Source organism: Poecilia formosa, unplaced genomic scaffold (genome assembly GCF_000485575.1).
Source record: "Poecilia formosa unplaced genomic scaffold, Poecilia_formosa-5.1.2 Scaffold299, whole genome shotgun sequence".
Taxonomy (NCBI): domain Eukaryota; kingdom Metazoa; phylum Chordata; class Actinopteri; order Cyprinodontiformes; family Poeciliidae; genus Poecilia; species Poecilia formosa.
In genome coordinates, this window is record NW_006800238.1 from 182,601 (window position 1) to 203,149 (window position 20,549).

A 20,549-nucleotide genomic window follows, 5' to 3' on the forward strand; every position below is an offset into this window, starting at 1 on the left:
AAGCCAAGTCTAAATTCTTTTTCCTAAACATGTCTAAAAAATCTTTTATTTGTCTCTCAAATTATGTCCAATATACTGCCTAAAAACATTTGCTCCAGCGCTGCACTCTGAGACATCCTTTTATTAGAGACAAGACCAATCAGTGATCTCCAAAGACAGCAGCACAGGCCAGAAACATGATGCTCAGCAAATTAAGTCTGAAATGGTCCTGAAAAACTATCCAATCTTGTCCACTGCCTGCAGGCAGCACACACTCTAGGGCTAAAACTTATTGAACAAAGATTCTCTTGTACTACACAAAAAGTAAGAAACGCGAGTCGTGGATTCAGCTTCCCGGTACCCCGGAGAGTCAATCATCACTAAGGATGCAATAGAAGGCAGGGGGAAAAAAGACAAAGAAAGAGAGGGAGGACGATACAAGCTGACCAGAGACGGACTGTGAAGACAGGGAGGAGGGGCCTGTTGTATTAATGTGCTGTCGGCTTCCCTATGCCATGTTGGGTTAGCTAAGGGATGAAGGGAACACTATCCTCCGGTGAGGTGGAAGCACTCTGAGGTTTGGTGGGTTTTTGATGGCCTCTAAACAAACTAAGTACACAAAGAGGTCAAGGATTTTTTGCACAAAGCCAAAAACACCAGCAGCATCTTTAGGCCACAAAGGTCATGGTAACAAAAATTAAATACAGTGTTTGCATTTGCTCAAAATGAGAAACTCCTACTTGTTATTACTATTACAAAAGTAAGATTCAAGATGCCATTCGAAAGTAATCACAACCTTTGAAGTTTTTCACATCGTCTTATTTTACAACCACAAACTTGGACTATTTTTAACTGTATTTTTTAATAGAAGAAGCAGTAGACTGTGAAAAAGGGAGAAACTATACCATGATTTTCACATTTTCTAACAAAAACTAGAAGAAAAGTATTGCATGCATTTGTATTCCTTTCCCCTTGTAACACTTCATAGTGCTACTTTTTGCTGCATATACTGCTGCGAGTATTTCTTTCAACTTTGATCTCCTACCCAGCCTCTGATGAAGAAAACCTTCCCCACAGAATGATGAAGTCACCACCATGTTGCAAAGATGGGATGGTAAATTCAGGGTTTTTTTTTTTTTTTTAATACAAATTGCATTTTGCATTAAAGAGTCAGTTAAGACCTTTTTGGGACATGTCTAGTATGTCTGTAGTCAGCAGTTTTCAAATCCTGCCCCAGATTCTCAATTGCAATTAGTTAAGAACTTTGATTAGGCTCAGTCCGTACTTTGATTTTGTGCAACTTTGTGTTGGTCTATCGTATAAAATCCAAATAAAATACCTTATAGATGGGGTATTACTTTATATCATGTTATAATGTTATTCCCTCATTAAAAACAAACTTGGGGTGTAACTTTTGCTCCCATAAAGTGTCACCTATTGTCTCATTTTCAATCCTACATACCTAAGAATGATTGAAAACGGCATAATGAGAATCACTGTTGTGGCAGCATGCTGAAAGCAGAGTGGCAGGAAGAGTATGAGCTTCTTAACAAAGGCCAAATTATGTTTGATTCATGCAGCATTTTAATATAAATTTAAGGTAAAGTCACTTGTCTGTGCCATAAAATGGCACAATGTGCCTAGAAAGTCTCTAACGCTGCTCCTTTAAAGTTTGTGCTGCTTTGTGAGAAAGTGTGAAAAACTTCAAGGTGTGTAAACAAGGCACTGTAGCATACAGAGGTGTTATTTCGTAAAAAGCCCAACTCTAATCAGGTGAAATAATTATTCTGGGAACAGACTGCATCAGGATGCATCTGATTAATGCTAAACTATTATCCACATTTCTATGCTAAACACCATACAACCTGTCAAACCTGTACTGCGCTGTGCTCTTATTTTGAAAGCTGGCACAGTTTAGCAGATTACACAGTGCCCACGTCTGTTGGCTGTGATTCCTCTGAGAGCGAGGAAGGGAGGCCATGAATATCTCTTAGCCACACACTCGACATAGGCCAACGCATAAATCACGGATTCAAGCTGAGCTTCATTGAAATTCATTACCCTTCATATCAGGGGAGCTAACTATTGTGAGTCTCTGTAGTCGGCGAGGACAGAGCCGGGTTCAGGAGCTGCCGGTTTAATCAGCAACTTGCCACGGTCTCAGAGGACGCTCAACACCTTTGAAAGATGGTAGGCAGTAGACAGAAAGAACCTCAGCGACGGAGTGAGTCAAGGTAAAAAGACAGACACTGCTGCTGGGTTTTTACTTCCTTTGCTTTCCCCAGATGTGGAGAGCTAAAGCATGTCTGGCTCAAGCAAGCAAGGACAAATTGCTGCAGGTTCCAGAGGGTTGCAACACAAAACATTCACCAGAACATATTTTAACCCAGATTAAAGGTGTTACTCAGATAAACATGTAAATTTTGTCATATGACATTTTTTTGGCTCCTTATATCATATAAAAACCTTCTTGTATCAGGTCAGTTAGAATTACCTAAATTATGTTCATATGCTAAACCCTAGAAATGTTCATGCATGTCCTTAGTGTTTGTCTTTAAAATGCATAACATCGGTTTTGGGCATCATTCGTTCTGATCTTTATCCACAGGTTTTGTGACAGAGGTGGTCAGATTTATAGTCCACCTCAGTCACACACACCTTTTCAGCTATGCTGACCAATTTTTTATGGGACTGATATCCAGGCTTTTATATGGCCACTTTAAATCACTGACTTGAGCTATTTCGTAATTTGGCACTATGCTGTAGAGTCATTGTCCTTCTGGAAGACCCATTTGTGCCCTAGCATTGTGCCTGATGCTTTGAGATCCTTCTTCTTCATGATACCATCAAATTTATAAAATGCTCCAGTCCCTCCTGCAGATAAGCACCAACACACAACATGATGCTTCTCCCACTAACAGATGGTGTTGTGAAGGCTGCAAGTTTCTTTGTTTTTACTCCAAATGTAATGATGGTCTTTATGGCCAAAGAGCAGAATTTTAGTTTCATAAGACCAGCATTCAAAAGACATTTATACTTCTTTACAATAGTTTGAACAGAACGTGGTACCTCTAGTCATCTGGAAATTACACTCAAGGATGAACTAGAAGTCTGGTAACCTTGATATCTTTCATGAAATCTTTGGATTTCCTAAGGATGTTACAAAGGAAGTAGTTTATTTGAAGTATTACATTAAAACGTATGTACAGCGGTGCCTAAAATTAACTTAAAGCTATTAAAAAAGGCTAATCATAGGCTTACAAATACATGATATCACCATCTGGACTTCTCAAAATTGTTTAAAGCAGGGGTATTATGAGCTTTATCTTATGTTATATTATGTTATTATTGTTCCTACAACAAAAAAGAAGAAAAGAGTCTGAAAAAGTAGCAGCATCTTAAAGAGACAGAAGCCCAATTTTAAGGCATCAAATTGCAAAGCCAAATTTCTTCTAATTTGTGTTTGCTATATACAGCATTTTCATAAGACCTAAAGGCAACAGTTATTTATTGTGCAATAAAATGGCACTAAGTGTCTGGAAAATACATAATACTGTCATTTTAAAATCACGTGTACTTATAAAACTAAGGAAAGTAATTCCAAAATTGTACTTTTCTGCCTTTTAGTAAATAGAAAAAAGGGCTATTTCTAACTGACCTAAAACAGGTCCATTTCAGTCTGATTTAATGTCAGAGAGTCATGAAAAAAAAGGATATCTGGTTTCAAGTGTGTATTTTGCTATGGTGGTAAACAGCAAGAAAAGCTTCCGTTTAATGCATGTAACGAGCAAAAGGTTGTAAAGCGACACTTTTTTTCCACCCGGTGTTGCCAGAGACAACTAAAATAATTTCACCGTGAGTGTCTCTTAAACAATGCTGCTTCTGTTTCACCGTCTGCCTGTTCTGGATATTGCACACATATATTTCTATACCTGTGCGGCTCCATTTGAAGGTCAACTCCATCCCTCCACAGCTCAATACGATTCAGGCAGGCGGTGGATTAAATTTCTGCTGAAGGGCACTTAACCGGTGACCCATTTTAGAAGGGCCCCTCTGCCTCCCTCTGAGCTCCCGTGAGCAGATCGGCTCCTACACAAACTAACAGAGCCAGGATTCTTGCTCCCGACTATCTCTGCCCCACCCAATCCGATGTACTGAATACTTTATCTAGCTGTGTTTTCTCTGATGCAAACCACAGGAGGGCTTTGCGCACATTCAGTCAAGAAGAACTAAGCAAAAGCAAACATGGCACCCTTCCTTCCCTCCCTTTCTCATGTCGTATCATATTTTAAGCATTGAATTACAGTTGTTGTTGGAACAGCAGGAGGGGCGCAGTGCATCTCCTGCTTGTCTTCACTCGAGGACAGCCTCTCATCGATCTGCTGCCTGGCACAGCCACTGTCACATATGGACCGTGGCCCGAGAGCTTTTAATTAAAGAGCATGTGAGAACAGCTCCCAGCTGCCATGCCTGTGAAAGTCGACACCTCGGGCCCTCTCACACCTTGCTTGATACAGCCGCGCTAATCAAAGGCGCTTAAGGGAGAACAAAGAGCGACGTACAAAACGGAGTCACCTCCACAAAGAAGGACATGCGTGCGAAACGCAGTTGAGTGCCACTCTGGAGTCAGAGCGCAGGAATATCGTTCCGTCTTTGATTTATGGTAAGCAGATGGAAATTGGAGCAAAGCGTGATCAAAAAATGGGGACTAGCAGGAGGGGACAATCATACTTTGAATTGTATGCAAATGTTTCCCAGACGCTGGACCCCTGATTCGCTTGGAAGACACTCAGGCTAATGAGGATATTAAGATCTCTCAACGCCCTTCTCAGTGGCATGGCAGGATCGCGCTGATGTCCTGATTTTGTAATATTCCGTTTCACCTTGATTAACCCACACTCTCCTCAGCCACTGAAATCTAGCTATATCTTTTACTTTTGCCCCAGTTCCGCACTGTTTGCTGCAGGGTGCTGCAGGGTGCTGCAGGCTGGTATTATAGGGATTAGGGATAGCTATTACAGGTTTCATTAGCAGGCCAAGCCCGCGGCACTCACCTATGGGAGTGGTGAGGAAGGAAACGGTTTCGGTTTCCTTCCCGTCGTTGTAGACGGCCAGGTGCCAGATGCCCGAGTCCATGTACTGGATAAAGCCCGTGTCGTGTGTGGTGATTGGTACGAGACTCCGCTGTAGAGCTGCAGGCCCCTCCAGACTGTGAACATCCTGGGCAAGGAGCCGCCGCCCATCCAACAGCTCTACAAAGTCAAACTGCAGACAGAAAGTGAGAATGAACTGATGGATGGACCACAGACATGCCATTAGGAGTGACATATGAGACTCCAGTGCTTTCAGCCCCTCTTTATAGCAGAGCATCATTTGGTGTGCATGAATAACTCATCATCATTCCAGAGGAGCCTGAGTTAAGCCTTGACACAGCTCAGTTGGATGGGCTGTGATAATTTCATAGTCCAAATATCTGACATGAAAGTCTTGTTTGAAATTATTAAACTGAAAAACGGAAAGCTGGGGAAATTAAATGTAAAGTTAGTGTTTACCAAATAACATCTGCTCTGATATGCTTCATATCAGTGGAGAGTCAATGAATACCAATGAGGCAGCATTTCGTTTTCATCCGCAAAATGAAAGGAATCCTGACTCGTGTGCTCAGTCTTTGGATGAATACTCGACTCTGGATTATTTTCTCTGAAGTGAAAATGGAGGGGGGAAAAAAAGACCAGCCTGATTTTTTAACTGAATAATAAAAAATAAAAAAAAGTCGGATTGGACATTAGCGCAAACAAAAATCATGCTATGTGCAATTTGCTGAACTTATGTTGCATTCAGAGCAGAAATTTAAAGTCTGCAAGGCAAGATATCAGAAATGACTAATACAATACAACATTTCATTCTGTACGACACATAGATGGGAAATTAGTGAAAAGAAAAATCTTCTTCTCTTGGCTCATGAGTCCAGTCTCTTTGTGATTCATTGATGGTACTGAACCTGAAAGAAAACTGCCATAAATTCCTTTTGCAACAAAGAAGGTGATTCATAATACAACTGAGAAATTTATAAAGCGGTTTGTATTCATGACACGCTCCAACATGGTTAGTCCTTTTTTAAACAGTATTCCAATTTGTTTTCTCTGGATGAAAAAAAAATGGAAAAAGAAGAAGAATCTTACACTGTGTGGCCATGATTGTAAATTGTTTCACAGCACGGCATTTATAATTCAACCCTGTCTGTGTAAAAAAAGAAAAACACAGCACTAGTGCAGGAAATTCTTAAATATACTGCCACTAAACAGACAAGACATTTTAAGTCCTGTTTTCATAGTGTTGCAGGGTTCCTACAAATTTACATTTTAAAGTTCAATACTTTTCCAGACCAATTTTCCTAGCAGTGTGTAGAACATTCTGTGAAATCTGAGTGCAAAAAATTAGCATATGGGGTTTTAGTAGCTCTCTGTTCAACAGCTCATAAAGACACAGGATGCTGAAACTCGTTTCAGTTTCAGCTTCAGCAGACTAGTAAAGGGTTATTTCACAGCTTTTCTGGTTTCTGGATGAACTTAAACCTGCTGTATTTGAAAATCTAACACTGAAATGTGCTTATTTTGAACAAGATTATCATATCATGAATTGTGAATGATTTTTTTTTCATTCACAATTCATGATCTCTGATCATTTTATGATGTATACAAAAAAAAGGTAGTGACATTGCTGCATTTGCCATTAAAATCTTCATTTAAAAATAAATATTTTTTACAGTTAAAACTTTTACCTAAGATCTTGTGGTCACACAGGTCCAGCTTAAGAACCTTATAATTTAAAAGCAAAGTTAACTTTCAGCACTTTTATTTCATAACCTAATAAGCAACCTGAGTGGGTAAAAAATAACAATGCATGTTTGAAAGTCAAATATCATCAGCATAAAGGGAAACTTTATGTCCTACATGAACTGCATATCGTACAGAACTTTGAAATCCAATTTAGATTCTGAGGTCATAGTTGTTGACGTTAAGCAGATTCGGAAACAAAGCCCAAACTGTGCTAAAGAAAACTAAATTGCCAATGGTTTGACAACTAAATCAAATAGATGACTAAGGCTAAGTCCACACGAAGGCGAACATGGTAAATTTGCATCAATGATTAAGAGAAAATGTGCATCCAAATGACTGACCACAACAAAGCCAATATTGGTCTTAGCAAAACCGAAACACCAAACCGTGCCATATTTATTTGTTGGTCAGATGGAGGTACGATGTTATTGTAAAAAAAGGTCTCCCAAAATGCTGGCTCTGTGTTGATGCCAACCATGTCTGAATTATTTAAGACAGAATCATTTTTATTTTTAGCATACTGAATCACAAGGGAAAGATATAAACCATACAAGGCGTGGTAAGTATTGAAAAAAAAAAAAAAAAAAAAAATCCGGGAACACAAAACTAACCAAAATTGCAAATGATAAAATTAAATTCCATACTTTTCTGCTCATTATGCAGACATTTCCAGTCTGCATACTAAGCACATTTACAAAACTTACAGATACTACAAAAAATAGAATAGAAATGACATTTCATGAGTATTTTAATATTTCCCACCTGTGTGTGTGACGGAGGAAGGCCTCTTCTTCCATATATTCCCACTAAGGCATCTTTGCTGAGTGAAACGTTAAACTTTAGGTACATGGGATGATCGATGAAGACCTGCGATCTCCAGAAGATACCAGGAGGAATCTGCTGGGCGAACTTGCGACCCACGTCAATCTCCCCCATATCTATATAGCTGTCATCCGGGAACAAGCTGTCCAATTTGCCTGCAATGCACACAGAGTTAATCGGTCAAAGAGATCACATCATTAGTCCAGAGAGCAGAGGAGCGGTGAGGTTCGGTCTGCGGAGGAAAGAGTCTGACCATATCACAGACATTTAATCACATTGCTGACAGCCAGAGAAAAAAAAATATATAATGAATGATCTCTCTGACCACTGACAGTGATTACCAGTTACACAGGAGAGAAGATGGTATATAAGTGAGAAAAATCTGACTGAATTTCATTTTATACAGTGCCTTGCAAACGGTGTCATACCCTTAGAACCTTTCAACTTTCTCAGCATAACTGTGACGTGAAAGAAACAGTCCATGGTTCTTAATTACTTTTACAAATAGAAATCTCAAAAGTGTGGCAGAATTCCAGAGTAAAAACTCTGGAGAATTATCTTTTGCTGCAATTGCAGTGACAGGATTTGTAGGGTGTTTATCAGCTTGGCTGAAATTATTGTCCATTCCTCAATACCAACCACCTCAAGCTTTGTCAGATTAAATGGAAAGTCTTACCACAGATTCTCAGTTAGATTTAAGTCCAGAATCTGAAAAACGAATATGATTTGATGAAATCCATTTCACTGTACCTCTGACTACGTGTTAAGGATTCTATCCTGCTGGAAGATGAATGTCAACTCCAAGTCTACCCTCCATTCATCTTCCTATTAAAGCTGCGAAAGGGAGATCTGAGAAAACCATCGACTAGCCTGAAAATGTGAACAGGCTCTGATTGGTTGTTTCTGACCGAGGGTGTGTTTCTGCAAATGGCAATACGACCTATGACAGGAGGCTGAGGAGCTTTTTTCTTTTGTAGATTATCTGTCTCATATTCTATTGTCAGGACAATTTTATCGAACATGAAAAAATATATATGCATTTTTTTTAATACAAAAATTAAAAACTAAAGCCGAAGCTGCCACCACCAGTTTAACACAGAGGATGGTGTTATGTAGATATTTTTCCTGATATTGTTCACTCATGTTTTATAATGAACTTCTGACTAAACCCTTGATAGAACCTTCAAACAAACACAAAGACGGACTCTACAATCAAATGGCTTATAAAAACATTTTTACTCAAAATGTTATTAATTTAATTATAGTAGAGTAAGGGATGCTGAATGCCAATTCCATTTACGGTATTTGTTTATCCAAAATATTTGCACCTATAAAACCCTAAATAATACAGGGTTTGTAATTGAGAAAAATATGTGAATACGTTTAAACGGGAAGAATGCTTTTAAATGGCAATGGATCTGTTTTAATGTAATTTGACTTTTCTTTTAATGAAAAACCAAAATATTGGAATATTTGTGTTTAAGAAATATTTACAGTAACAAAAGTTATTATTTTGTTACAGTTAGAGAGTAATAATACAGGACAGAGGTGAGGAAAAACTGCTCAAAAACTTCCTTCTTAATACAGAGAAGAAAAAGGAGTCATTATACTAAAGAGGGAACTTAGTTGCTATCACCTGCTTGGGTATTAGAGAATTTACCTGCAAAAAATCCCCCATATGCTCCATAGCACAACTTTTATTGGACTCAGTGGAAATAGCAACATCTGTTTGACTCTGTAGATGAGCTAATTTCAGCAGCAATGCTGGCTACAGCAGACATCCATACAATCTCCCCCCAGGACAGGGAAGCAGACACGGCTTTAGGTTACACGTGGCACACCAGATGGAAGTCCTCTCAAAAGTCCATCAGTGACAATAGGGGTTTATCAGGGAAGGCAGGGCACACTCCCCAACTCCCCAATCGGGGCTTTACATAATACTACAACCCGCTAGCTCAGTTTCCACATGCAGGGAAAGTGTGTGTGTGTGTGTGTATTTATGCAGCACATTAATGGTGTGCTCATCAGACTGTTTAAATAAATTATAAGGTGAGACCAGTGATAATGGCTCTTATAGTTAAATATTTTTGTTCTGCAACTAACATACTGACATGATGGAAAGAAAAGTTTGGAAGAGAGGGCTCTGTGCTGTGCATCATCTTCATTATACATTAGGTAGTTGAGCACAGTTGCTGGTGATGGCAGTGGAAAATGAAACTATTTAAAAAAAACTGCAATCATTGATTTGCTATCTGCAGTTGTGGCTGTGCAGGCTTTGGGGTTTTGCTGTAGTCATGCTTGTTGTTACCTAAACACAGTTTTCTGCTGTCTGGTAAATGAAAAAGACAACGCCTGGATTCATCTATATGATAATAAACCTGTCCTGCACCTACTGTAGTCCGCCTGTGGCAAATCACATGGTGCAGATCTGGGGGCATTTGCTCAAGAGTGGAGCAGAGAAAACTTTCCCTGACTTGAGCAGTTGGTACCAAAGGGTGAGCACATTCTTTCTTTGGCTGCCAGGAAAGGCAGTCCAAGCTGGAAGATGAAAGGATCACATCCGTTCTGAAGGGGACAGAGTGGCTAATCCCCTTCCAGCCCCTGGATACTCCATCCCTTAAGCTGCCCCATATTCTCCCTCCAGGAACAAACAACACTTTCCCACTTACAACAACTTTTATAGGATTACAATGCAGATCTCTGTGCATACCGTGGAGACAAGCGAGCGCAATGTGAAGCTGGATGACAAAATAATTACAAACTTGCATGAGCTCTGAAATGCCATCTGTAAACTAAGATTTGAGAAGTTTGTTTGCTGTTGAGTGTTTTTCTAAAGAGGGCGCAATTGGGAGCTGTGCCAAGCATTGGAAAACTGCAGACAAATTTAGGTAGCTTTATTCACAGAATATGACGCCTTGCAAAATGTATTGTAGAGCTTTTCCATATTTTGTCACTTTAGACCCACAAGATTCTGTGCATTTTATTGGGATTTTCTGCAACATTAGGAAACAAATGGCATACAGTTGAACTTTTTTCACAAACAGAAATTAGAAAAAATGTGACGAGTACTCACAACTGCCCCAAAACATCTAAATGAAATCCAGTGAAGGGTGTTAACTATCAAAATCTCTCACAATAAAAGAAATAATTTGCAGATTTCCTTTAACAACCTTCTATTCCTTGATTTTTTGTGTTTTTTTGTTTTTATCACACAGTGTCCAAGTGAATTAATTTGAAGTTTGTGGTTGCACTTTTGCAAGGCATAGCATGAAAAACTGAAAAGAAAGATCAGAAGAGTGTACTTACTGTCATCTTTTCCCCTGTGATCTGGTATCTCCAGCCCCGTGTTGCCTAGCGGTGGTAAACTCAAGTCTGTAGGGAATGGTAGGCCACTTGTATTATCTTCTGACAGCTGGTACATCTGTCTCTGCATGGGTTGGAGGTGCCAGTTTAACCCCAAAAGGTGAATGGCTGGAATATTAAACAAAACAAGACAGAAATAGTTTGAATGCATTCCGTTGAGTAAACTAATCACCTTCCATAAAATTAACCAGAGTGGATGACATTTTATTGAAGAAGAATGCGTGACTCGGCTCAATGGTTAATGGCTCTTTCTCCAAAGTGCTGAGCACTAACATTACAGGATGAATTGTATCACAAGCCCATGGGACCACATGTGTCTCTCCACACCAACACTGGCATGGTCAATCCTCTGTGTCTTGTCATTTTCCCAACCCTATTACCTTTATGCTTCCCTACAAAACCAAAGGACAAACCTGGGGGGGGGAAAAACGCATCAGCAGAGAGAAACCCGGGGTGTTCTGAGTGAACAAAGCAGATGAATCACAAAGATATTTTACAAGGTCGACAAAAGAAATGTCCTTTAGAACAATGGTAGCAGAGCACAGCAAGGAGGAGGAGGGGCTGACCATGACAGATCACCAATAAGAGAATGGACAAGATGAGCTTACCAAGGCAAAAGCCAACGCAGAAGGCAACAGTCAGCAGAAAAAGGCAATGCACTCAATACAGCCATGTCTTTGTTTGGTTGGTCCACTTAAGCCTCCAATGCAAATAGCAACACAATTTAATCAGAAAACTACTTGAGAGTTTAGAATCCAGCTGGGGCAAAATAAACATCTGCATGCGATAATTTAATTTAATTTTTTTGTCTATAGAGAAATTAAGGTTGTGTATTCTAAGTACTTCTGGGACAATGAATAAAATGATGTCAAATTTTATGTTTTAACACCTAAACTTAATTTTTCTATCCTGAATTGTAATTGACTAATCTGAATCATCTGACAATCAGCAAGTGAATCAAACCTAACATCTACTTTTCTTATCTTTTTGTTGATTAAACACTTTCTGGTTATGCTAAAAAGATTAAAAATGAAAGTGATAATAAAATAATGACATGAGCTCCTAAAATTTAGAGCTAAACCAAATGTTCTAAATGACATTCAAACACCTCACTGTAAGATGTTCCATCTCACTGACTGTGACTTAACACTTACAGCATTTCTATTTCAAATAAGTTTAACAAGAAACTGAAGACTGTGATATCACATTTGTATTTTTATCTTTACATATTTGATATTTAATGCAAAATACATTCAAGACCTGTCATTGTATCAACCCTCTAGACCACTCAGGTCTTCAGGTTCTAGTCTCCTCTGCATTCTCAGAACCAAAACTAAACATGGAGATGCAGCATTCAGTTTTATGAACCACAAATCTGGAACAAACTGAAAGAAAATTGCAAAACAGCTGAAACACTAAGCTACTTTAAGACAATGCTAAACACCAACCTGTTTCGAATTGTTTTCGACCCATAATCACTGGAACATTGATTATCATATTTGATAAGTACCGATGATTTTGATGATGGCACTTGACAAAATGTAATGTTTGTTAGTGGTTTTACAACTATTTGATGTTTTATGATGCTTTTAACGTTTTCATGATGTAAAGCACTCTGAACTGCCTTGTGACTGAAGTGTGCTAAACAAATAAACTTGATTGATTGATAATACATAAAAAATAAATGAATAAATATAAAATACACAAAATTATAAATATGTGCAAGGTTTTCCATATATTGTCAGCAGCTTGAAAAACAATAACTGCCAAATTACGGAAACTTGAGAGTAAAATCAATTATTCTAATTTGCTATGCCACTCTTCCTGCTTAAAAAATAAATAAGTAAACCCTAATAAGTTTATTTACAGTATGGTAATGATTTTTTGTTTTTGAAGAAAACACAATCCAACCATAAGCAAACGTCTAAGCCTCCCCACAATTCCATCCTGTTATAATGTGCACTTTTAACAAACTGTGTCCTGGACTGGTTAATTTTTTCGGCAGGCTCTGTGAAATTACTGTGGCTAACTACTAGTCGCTAATTATGCTAAAGTTAAAAGCATCTGCTTTTGTGCATTCTAAAAACCTCTGTTCAATATATAAAAACGTAAAAAGCATTTTGAGCATTAGGACCACTATAGAATTAGATAAGCATTGAAAATAATAAGAAAGAAAAGAAACCCTCCACAGTTATGTGTTGGAGAAGTGAAGAAATATTTCAGTGCAAGTTAAACAGGCATGCTAATAATTGTGGAGGTTCAAAGTAAAAAAAACAAAAAACAAAACAAGAGCTAAATCACAGAAAGAAAGTCTGGATTGAAAGTAGGTGTTTTCAGCAATGGACAAATAAGTGTGTTTAGCAAACACAATCACTGTAGAAATAACTGTTATAGAAGGTTATTTTGTCTGGTTTCTGTGTGTGAAATGTCAGAATACATATAGGGAAGCATTGGCTTTTCTATACACATTCACCAAGAAAAATCCTAATGAACAAAAACCTTATTTGATACCACATCCTTAGGCAAACTGGAGGTTAGGTGCATATCTATCAATGAAAACACAAATGCAACAGAGTTCAGCTGCAGTACCAGCATCTGTTCTCTGCTCATTCTGCTTGAAGAAGTGACTGTGTCAGTGGAAGACAACCAGGGGAGTGACAGATGGTGTTGTTTGTCATTTTGTAAGCTCCCAAAAGATATTCTTTTTGATCTGTTGAATTATATTGACTGACAAAATAAAATAATAAAACAAAAACAAAACAAAACAAAAAAAAACAACTATGTTGCTGAACCCTTTGCAAAATCACCAGGTATGTTGTCATTCAAAATGTCTCGGTAATCAAGTGTTCCTGAGCTGTACTCTTTACCCCATTCGTCCCTGGAGAGTCTAATGGATTCTTTAAGACTCATGTCAGTGTCTACTAGGTATTTATTAAGAGCAGAGCATGGAGGAGAAACGGCAAAGAAACTGTGCAAACACTGCCAAGCCCTCTGATGATAGCCTAAAATGGATGTAATACCAAGAATGACAGAAGGCAGTGAAAAGATGTCTGAGTGAGGAGGACTGCACTTTGTAGCATCTCTGCTTTGTCAGTACACGTTGTTCCGTCCTTTCGCTTATCTCTCAGCACGAAGTTGGGTCATGCCATGTGCCAATTACAGAACAAAGGTCAATCTGAGGAAGTCAGCGCACGGGTCATCTGCCATAGCAGTAAATGATTCTGTTGCCTGTTCATGGCACTTTTTAACTGGTTCACAGTTCAAAGGAAGCAATGATGACAAGAAACTTTCTTGTCATTTTCCAGGTTAAAACCTAAATGCAATGCAGGCATCTAAAGATGAAAATATAAAAGCTAGTTGTGGACCTTTAGAGATAATTGCAGGGACCGTAAATAATTAATAGCAATTCATATAATGAAAAAATAAGCAACATTTTCTATTCATAACCATTGTTGCTCCTAAATTATCGAATATACAGGCATATAAACTTATCAAGTATATTTATAATTTTTAATCTATTATTTGAGGTTACTTAACCGAACTGATGCAAAGAGCTATTATAGCAATTCAGTTTTCAAATGTTTCAGGAATCGTCTTTCCAAAGTCCCATCAGATAAACATCTGATGGGACTTCTCTTGCCCAAGCGGGGCAAGAGAAGCAGCTTTGTCATCCATCGCTGTCGTTTGTGGATATCATTGTACAAATACATAGGTTCCAGCCATAAAAAACCCCAACAATAATTAATTGTGTCAACATTTTAAATGCATTAAATCTATGTAATTAATTAATTGAAATTAAAGCACTGAAGTCCTGCAGCTACCACCAATCAACCAAAAAATCACATGTATTTTTAACCACATGGCTTAGAAGTCTCTAAATCCACAATTTCCAAGGTGATAAATATGACATGACACAGTTCCCAAGCTCAACTTGCCACCATGCACATGGAGGAAGGCAGGTAAAGACAAAAACCCGAAACCAAAACCCACTCAGAGAAATGAATCATTTTTTAAGTTGAAAATTATATTACTGCAATAAAAGCTGAAATTAATCTTTGCCAGGGGTGCCACTAAATGTGGAGGGTGATGTTTGTAAATTCTCTTCAACCAGCAATTTATAGGAGGCAGCAAGTGCCGCGTTGTATTTCTGTCAAAACAAAACATTAAACCGGTAAGAACCTGCCTCCAAAACTGTCTTGAGTTTAAACTGCATTCACATCAACCAACAGCGTATCAGTAGTTTAACAGACTATATTTAGGTTTGAATCTCCAAGCTTAAATTTCCCTGTCACTTTGCTGTTGGAACAGAACACCTGAATTTCCCCACTGAGGGACAATAAAGGATATTTCTATTCTATTCCATACAACACTAACGCCGAAGTTTGACTTAAAGTCTGTTTCTTCTTGTAAGTCTGCTGTGAGAAGTTACTTTACTCTTAAATGAATGGAATTAGATTGAATAATTTCATTAACTGGAATTAATGCATGATTATTCCACTGGATTACACCCAGACATCAATAATCAATATGCCTGTCAATGACAGGAAACCTTTTATTTGAAAGCAGCCAATGTCTATTCACATCTTAAGACTAGCGCAATTAAACTGTTGCAGCTCCTCACAGTTGCACCTGATTTTGCTGTTTTTTTGTTTTTTTTAAAGTTACTTTTTTGTTAATGTGTAATTTTTTTCTATTATTAATATATTGGTATGGTTAAATTGATATGAAATCTAGAAAACATTAGACAAACAACAAATGTTTTATTAGTACATCTCAGTTGATTAAAGTATTATCAAACGATTCATCTAATCCAAAAGGTAATTTATTCCACACATAGGGAGATATTTTGAACATTCATATCTGCTAATATTTCATTGTCATTTCTGTAATGTTTAATTTCTGTTAAAACTGGCAAATGAATACCGTGGTCAACTAACATCTTGTTTCTTCCACTTCAATTTCCATTAAAATGCTTAAACACAGCTCTTTGTAAACAACTTCTAAAGTAATTACTTTTTGTGACACATCTTTGTGTGCGGCGCTGTAAGTGATTGTCACCTGGACCTACATGAGGTCAGATATATACATTGTGATTGTGTAAGTCATTACACAGTCAAACAGTGAGACTTTTCTATTAAAATTGGTTTTCAGTGGGTCATATTTAAAATTCTAATTGAAAATTGAGTTTTCATTTGCTACTAGCCATAATCATCTAAACTAATTAAAATAAATGATGGAAATCTATAATGAATATATATAATATATGAGTTTCGCTTTTCTGAAATGAACAACTGAAATAAATCAACTTTTCAATTATGTTTTTTAATTCATGAAGCTGCATCTATAAAAAGATACATTTTATTAGGTTTTGGCTAAATGAAACGGAATCAAACTGTTTTATTCTGAATTACAAAGTACATATCTGTGTTATAAGAAATGTTTTTTTTTTGAGTTTGAGGATCAGAAAGTCAAACATTTTCTGGGGCCCAACCTTTTCGTCCTTGACTGGATGCCCATGGTGAATGAAAGTGAACACAGGAGGATACTGATGACCTTAAAATGAGGAACGTATAACAAATGTGCTAATGAGCAAGCAACCACAGAGAAAATAGTGCCATCAAAAAACTCCCGACCTTTTCTGCACTTCAAAATGGGTCAATTTACCCAGCTGTGTGGAAAAAAGAAAACCAAGCTGAAGTCAAAACATCTGTCATGAGCCGTAATTGGCTTTATTAGACATCTCATCCAGAGGTCCCAATTACAGGCCTCAATAATTAACTGCACTTGAAATTAAATGTATTTTCTCATCAGCCTTTAATTAAAAATGCCTCTTGTTCTTGATTGAAATTTCCAATCTGAGGGTGGGGTTTGGTCTCCAACATGTTTACTCATGCTGTAACAGGAGATGGTCGAGGTGTAATTGCATTGTCTGATTAGGAGCTGTCAGGATGATTTGGCTTTTGGCCAGGTCACAAGCAGAACGTACAGACTGAAAACCCAAGTCAAAACCACATCTTTTGTTCCTAATTAATAGATAATCGCCACAAGAAGAAATGCATTGGTTCTCACTTTACATTTGTACTGCTTTTAATTTTAAATTAAACTCTTTAAGTGGCACCGCCAACAAAGGAATGAGTAAGATCTTAGCTTGTTTAGCCTCAAGGTGAAGCAGAAATTATAGCTTTTGTAATTGTTACAGCCCAATGAATATCTATAACAAATGTCCTCGAAGAAGAATTAATTTATCTCCCTGATGAAGGCCGTACAGAGGGATCTGCCTTTTATTCCCCTCATGCAAATCAACTCTGGCCCCATCATCATTCTGCTACTTTATTTCTTTCTTTATCTCTGGGAGATTGGATTCAATAGTGACACCATTTATATGTTAAGAAGGTATTCACTGTGAAATAGATGCACTTTTATAGTATAAAATGTAATAAAAGGAAGTGGGAATTAACTGTTTTCTTGCGTTTACAACAAGGGATTCCATAGAACTTTAATTACTAATTTAAAAAAAATTATACAGCGCATATTTAAAAGTCAAAACTTTACGTCAAGTGTTGTTTAAATGTGTTATAAATTAATATAAGGATCTGAACCCATTTTGCCTGGAATTATTGCTCTACAGAAAATATTATAAATCTTCTTTTTGATTTTGAAGGTCTTTGTTTTCATCCTGCAGGCATAAATCAGTCAAGATGTTTGTTAACAGTAAAAAGAACTAAAACAAAATTTTCACAAGGTGCAAAACCCGCTTTTTGTTTAATTTGGACCCATCTGTTGTTATTTTCAGTCCAACAACGTTGTTACCACAGAGGTTTGAGTTAGTTTGTCGCTGCCTGTGGCGAAGCAAGTTTAACATCAATTTAGATTGACTAAGAAATAAGTGTTTGCCCAAAAATCTCATTCAAAAGACTAAATAAAATGTGTATTTACCAATAAGGGTAAATAGAATTTATCCCAGTCTTATGACTGTCAAGACATGCCAACAGCTCAGCATTCTGGCAGCAGAGACAATAATCCACAGCGACTTGTTGTGGATGTTGGCAACCGCTACTAGTCCACCTCATTTTCTTTTTTGTCTTTAATGTAGGCTAACATTAAGCTTCTGGCACCTGAAGTCTATTGAAAGTGTATGGACTATGCTTTGAAGCTGGATCCATGCCAAGAAACTGTCCATTTTAAATAAACTCTGCCATTGATATTGAGCCAAATATTAAAGGTTGTGGATAATTGTTTCAAATAGTGGGGAGGAAAAAAATCCAGAATCAATTCAAACTACAAAAATTCACTCAAGTTCTACACTGTAGTCATTTCACCCTAAAAAATTAAGTTTAAATGCATAAAAAAAGTCAGAGATTCATACCATTCAATCCTTTGGTGAAAATCTAAACTTTTCACCATCACTGTATATCATCTGCCATATAGAACAGAAGGTGTTTGATTTGTACTCTCTTTTGTTTGGACCTCCTTTTTCATTTTTAAATGCTAAGATTTTTTCACCAATACTTCTATCCCCTCAGCAAATGGATCACACAGACAAACTGCAGACTGCATCCTCAGATATGAATATCAATTCCTCATAGGATGGAAGCAGACAAATTGAGCAGAACTGATTTAATAGCGTAACTTAGTTGATGCCTCTAATCCAGCTGGGACCCTAAGAGAGCTGGTCAATCACACCCCGCAAGATGAATATTCTAAACTCGCAGCCCCTGTCTCTCGAGTGATGGCTGATGTCTTTTTAATCTATTTCCTACCCAGCCTATTCATGAGATCGAGACGCCCGGTTGCCCATCTGCAGATTCAACCGACCAAATCTATGAATGATAATGTTTTTTTTTTCTGTCGACTTGTGTGAGTAAGGACTCAATCTATAAGCCTCCATATAACTGTGTTTGTAGAGCTCCGGGCGGAGACTAAACACCATTAAAACGGATGATGAAAGAAATACAGCAGAGAACGGACTCATCCTGTGTCTGCGTGTGAGTGAAGGGTTGGGGTGTGGGGGGGGTGAAGAGACACACACACACGCTACTCACCAACGAAGTAGGCTAACAGCAGCAGCAGCGTCACTGAGATGAGGATGGCACTGAGAGCAGCACATTTCCAGTTGCAGTGCTTGTAGGGCTTCTTCAAGCTGAAGGCAGGTCGAGAGAAGGTGTTTCGAGGTAAAGGGCGTGGGGGAGGCGAGTACACCGTGCTGGAGGTCAGAGGGTACCCCGGTGAAGTTGTGCAATACATTGGTGATGTTCCACCTGGTTTGAACAGGAAATGCCTGAGAAAAACACATTTTGTATGTTACTCTGACAGAAAGCGATACCCAAGGATGCCTTCAAATTCAAGTAAATCTTTCATTTCTGTCATTTTATTTCCAAGTGAAGATGTAAAGACATAATGGATCATTAAAATCAAGAAATGTGTGTTAGTATACACAGTGTCTTGCAAAAGTATTTAACCAACCTTTCCGCATTTTGTCACGTTACAACCACAAATGTCAGTGTTTTTACTGGGATTTTCTGTGATATTGCAAACATATTGCAGTACATAATCAGATCTGAAAAGCATGCTGTGAATTTATATAAAGCTCCTCACCAGATTAACAGTTTGCACAACCACCTGTTGCTGCAAATACAGCTTTACCTGCTGGAATTTCAGAGTGGCAAGAAGAAAGCCACTGCTGAAGGAAAGCCATTTAAGTTCCATATGCAGTTTGCCACAAGCCAATCAAGGGCAGCTATGAAAGAAGCTGCTCTGATCACTGCAGGACCAGCTTAGCCTACATTTAAACTGCTGTGTGTCATGGAAACTAATACTGTGCTCAACCATGATCATGCCATGCCCTTTGCCCATGTAAATCATGAATGCTGTGGAGATTTAAATGTTTCATTTTGGTAGAGACATCACCAAAAGACTTGTAGATGTAATTGGGCAAAAGGTAGTTCTTAGATGTTAACTAATAATACATTTCACCCCCATAGTAAGCCACAGTGGTGAGCACACAACCTCTAATCCGCTAATAGCAGAGCTAATTTTTATTTAGCAATTTAGCTAACTTTTGGAAACATTTGGCACATTTAACTTCCCCTAAATTAAGTCTTCCAGATAAAGTTAAAGTGTTTTTTGTAAACTTTCAGTTGAATAAAGTTCTAGGTCTGCTGAAGTTTTGGCCATCAACTGTTGAGCGTTCTTCAAGATGTTAGATGTTTATTTTTGTTTTTATTTTGTAGTGGGTGAAGACAGCATTCACAGCAGTTTTGTTTCCTTATTCTTCCCTCAATAACTTTATTTCATACAAAAAACAAAATTAAATTGATGTTCAGTTGTGGTAGACTTTCTAGGACAGATATAATTTGAATTGAAGTTAGCATGTTAGCCCTTTAGCTTCTGCTAAATACTGTGCTGGTGCAGTGCTTTAAAATCAATGAAACTATATTTTACGATTAGTGCTTTAGGATTAGCGCAACAAACTTTTTTTAGTTAGCAGTGCACACCACTGAGTGCTAGCATTTGTTCAGTCTGTCTTTATCTCTAGATTTGCAAAAT

General features: G+C 37.8%; 1 protein-coding gene across 13 annotated transcripts in view; it reads right to left on the reverse strand.

The window, feature by feature from the left end:
* The window catches only part of tenm4 (teneurin transmembrane protein 4), a 209,133-nt gene that overhangs the window by 87,142 nt on the left and 101,442 nt on the right, over positions 1-20,549 (reverse strand). For all 13 annotated transcript variants that reach the window (XM_016660825.1, XM_016660826.1, XM_016660827.1 and 10 more), the window contains 4 exons: positions 19,046-19,281; positions 10,947-11,111; positions 7,581-7,795; positions 5,034-5,244 (listed from right to left, as the gene is read on the reverse strand). In XM_016660825.1, coding sequence (XP_016516311.1) covers positions 5,034-5,244; positions 7,581-7,795; positions 10,947-11,111; positions 19,046-19,281 — 827 coding nt within the window. The remainder of the gene's footprint in view (positions 1-5,033; positions 5,245-7,580; positions 7,796-10,946; positions 11,112-19,045; positions 19,282-20,549) is intronic.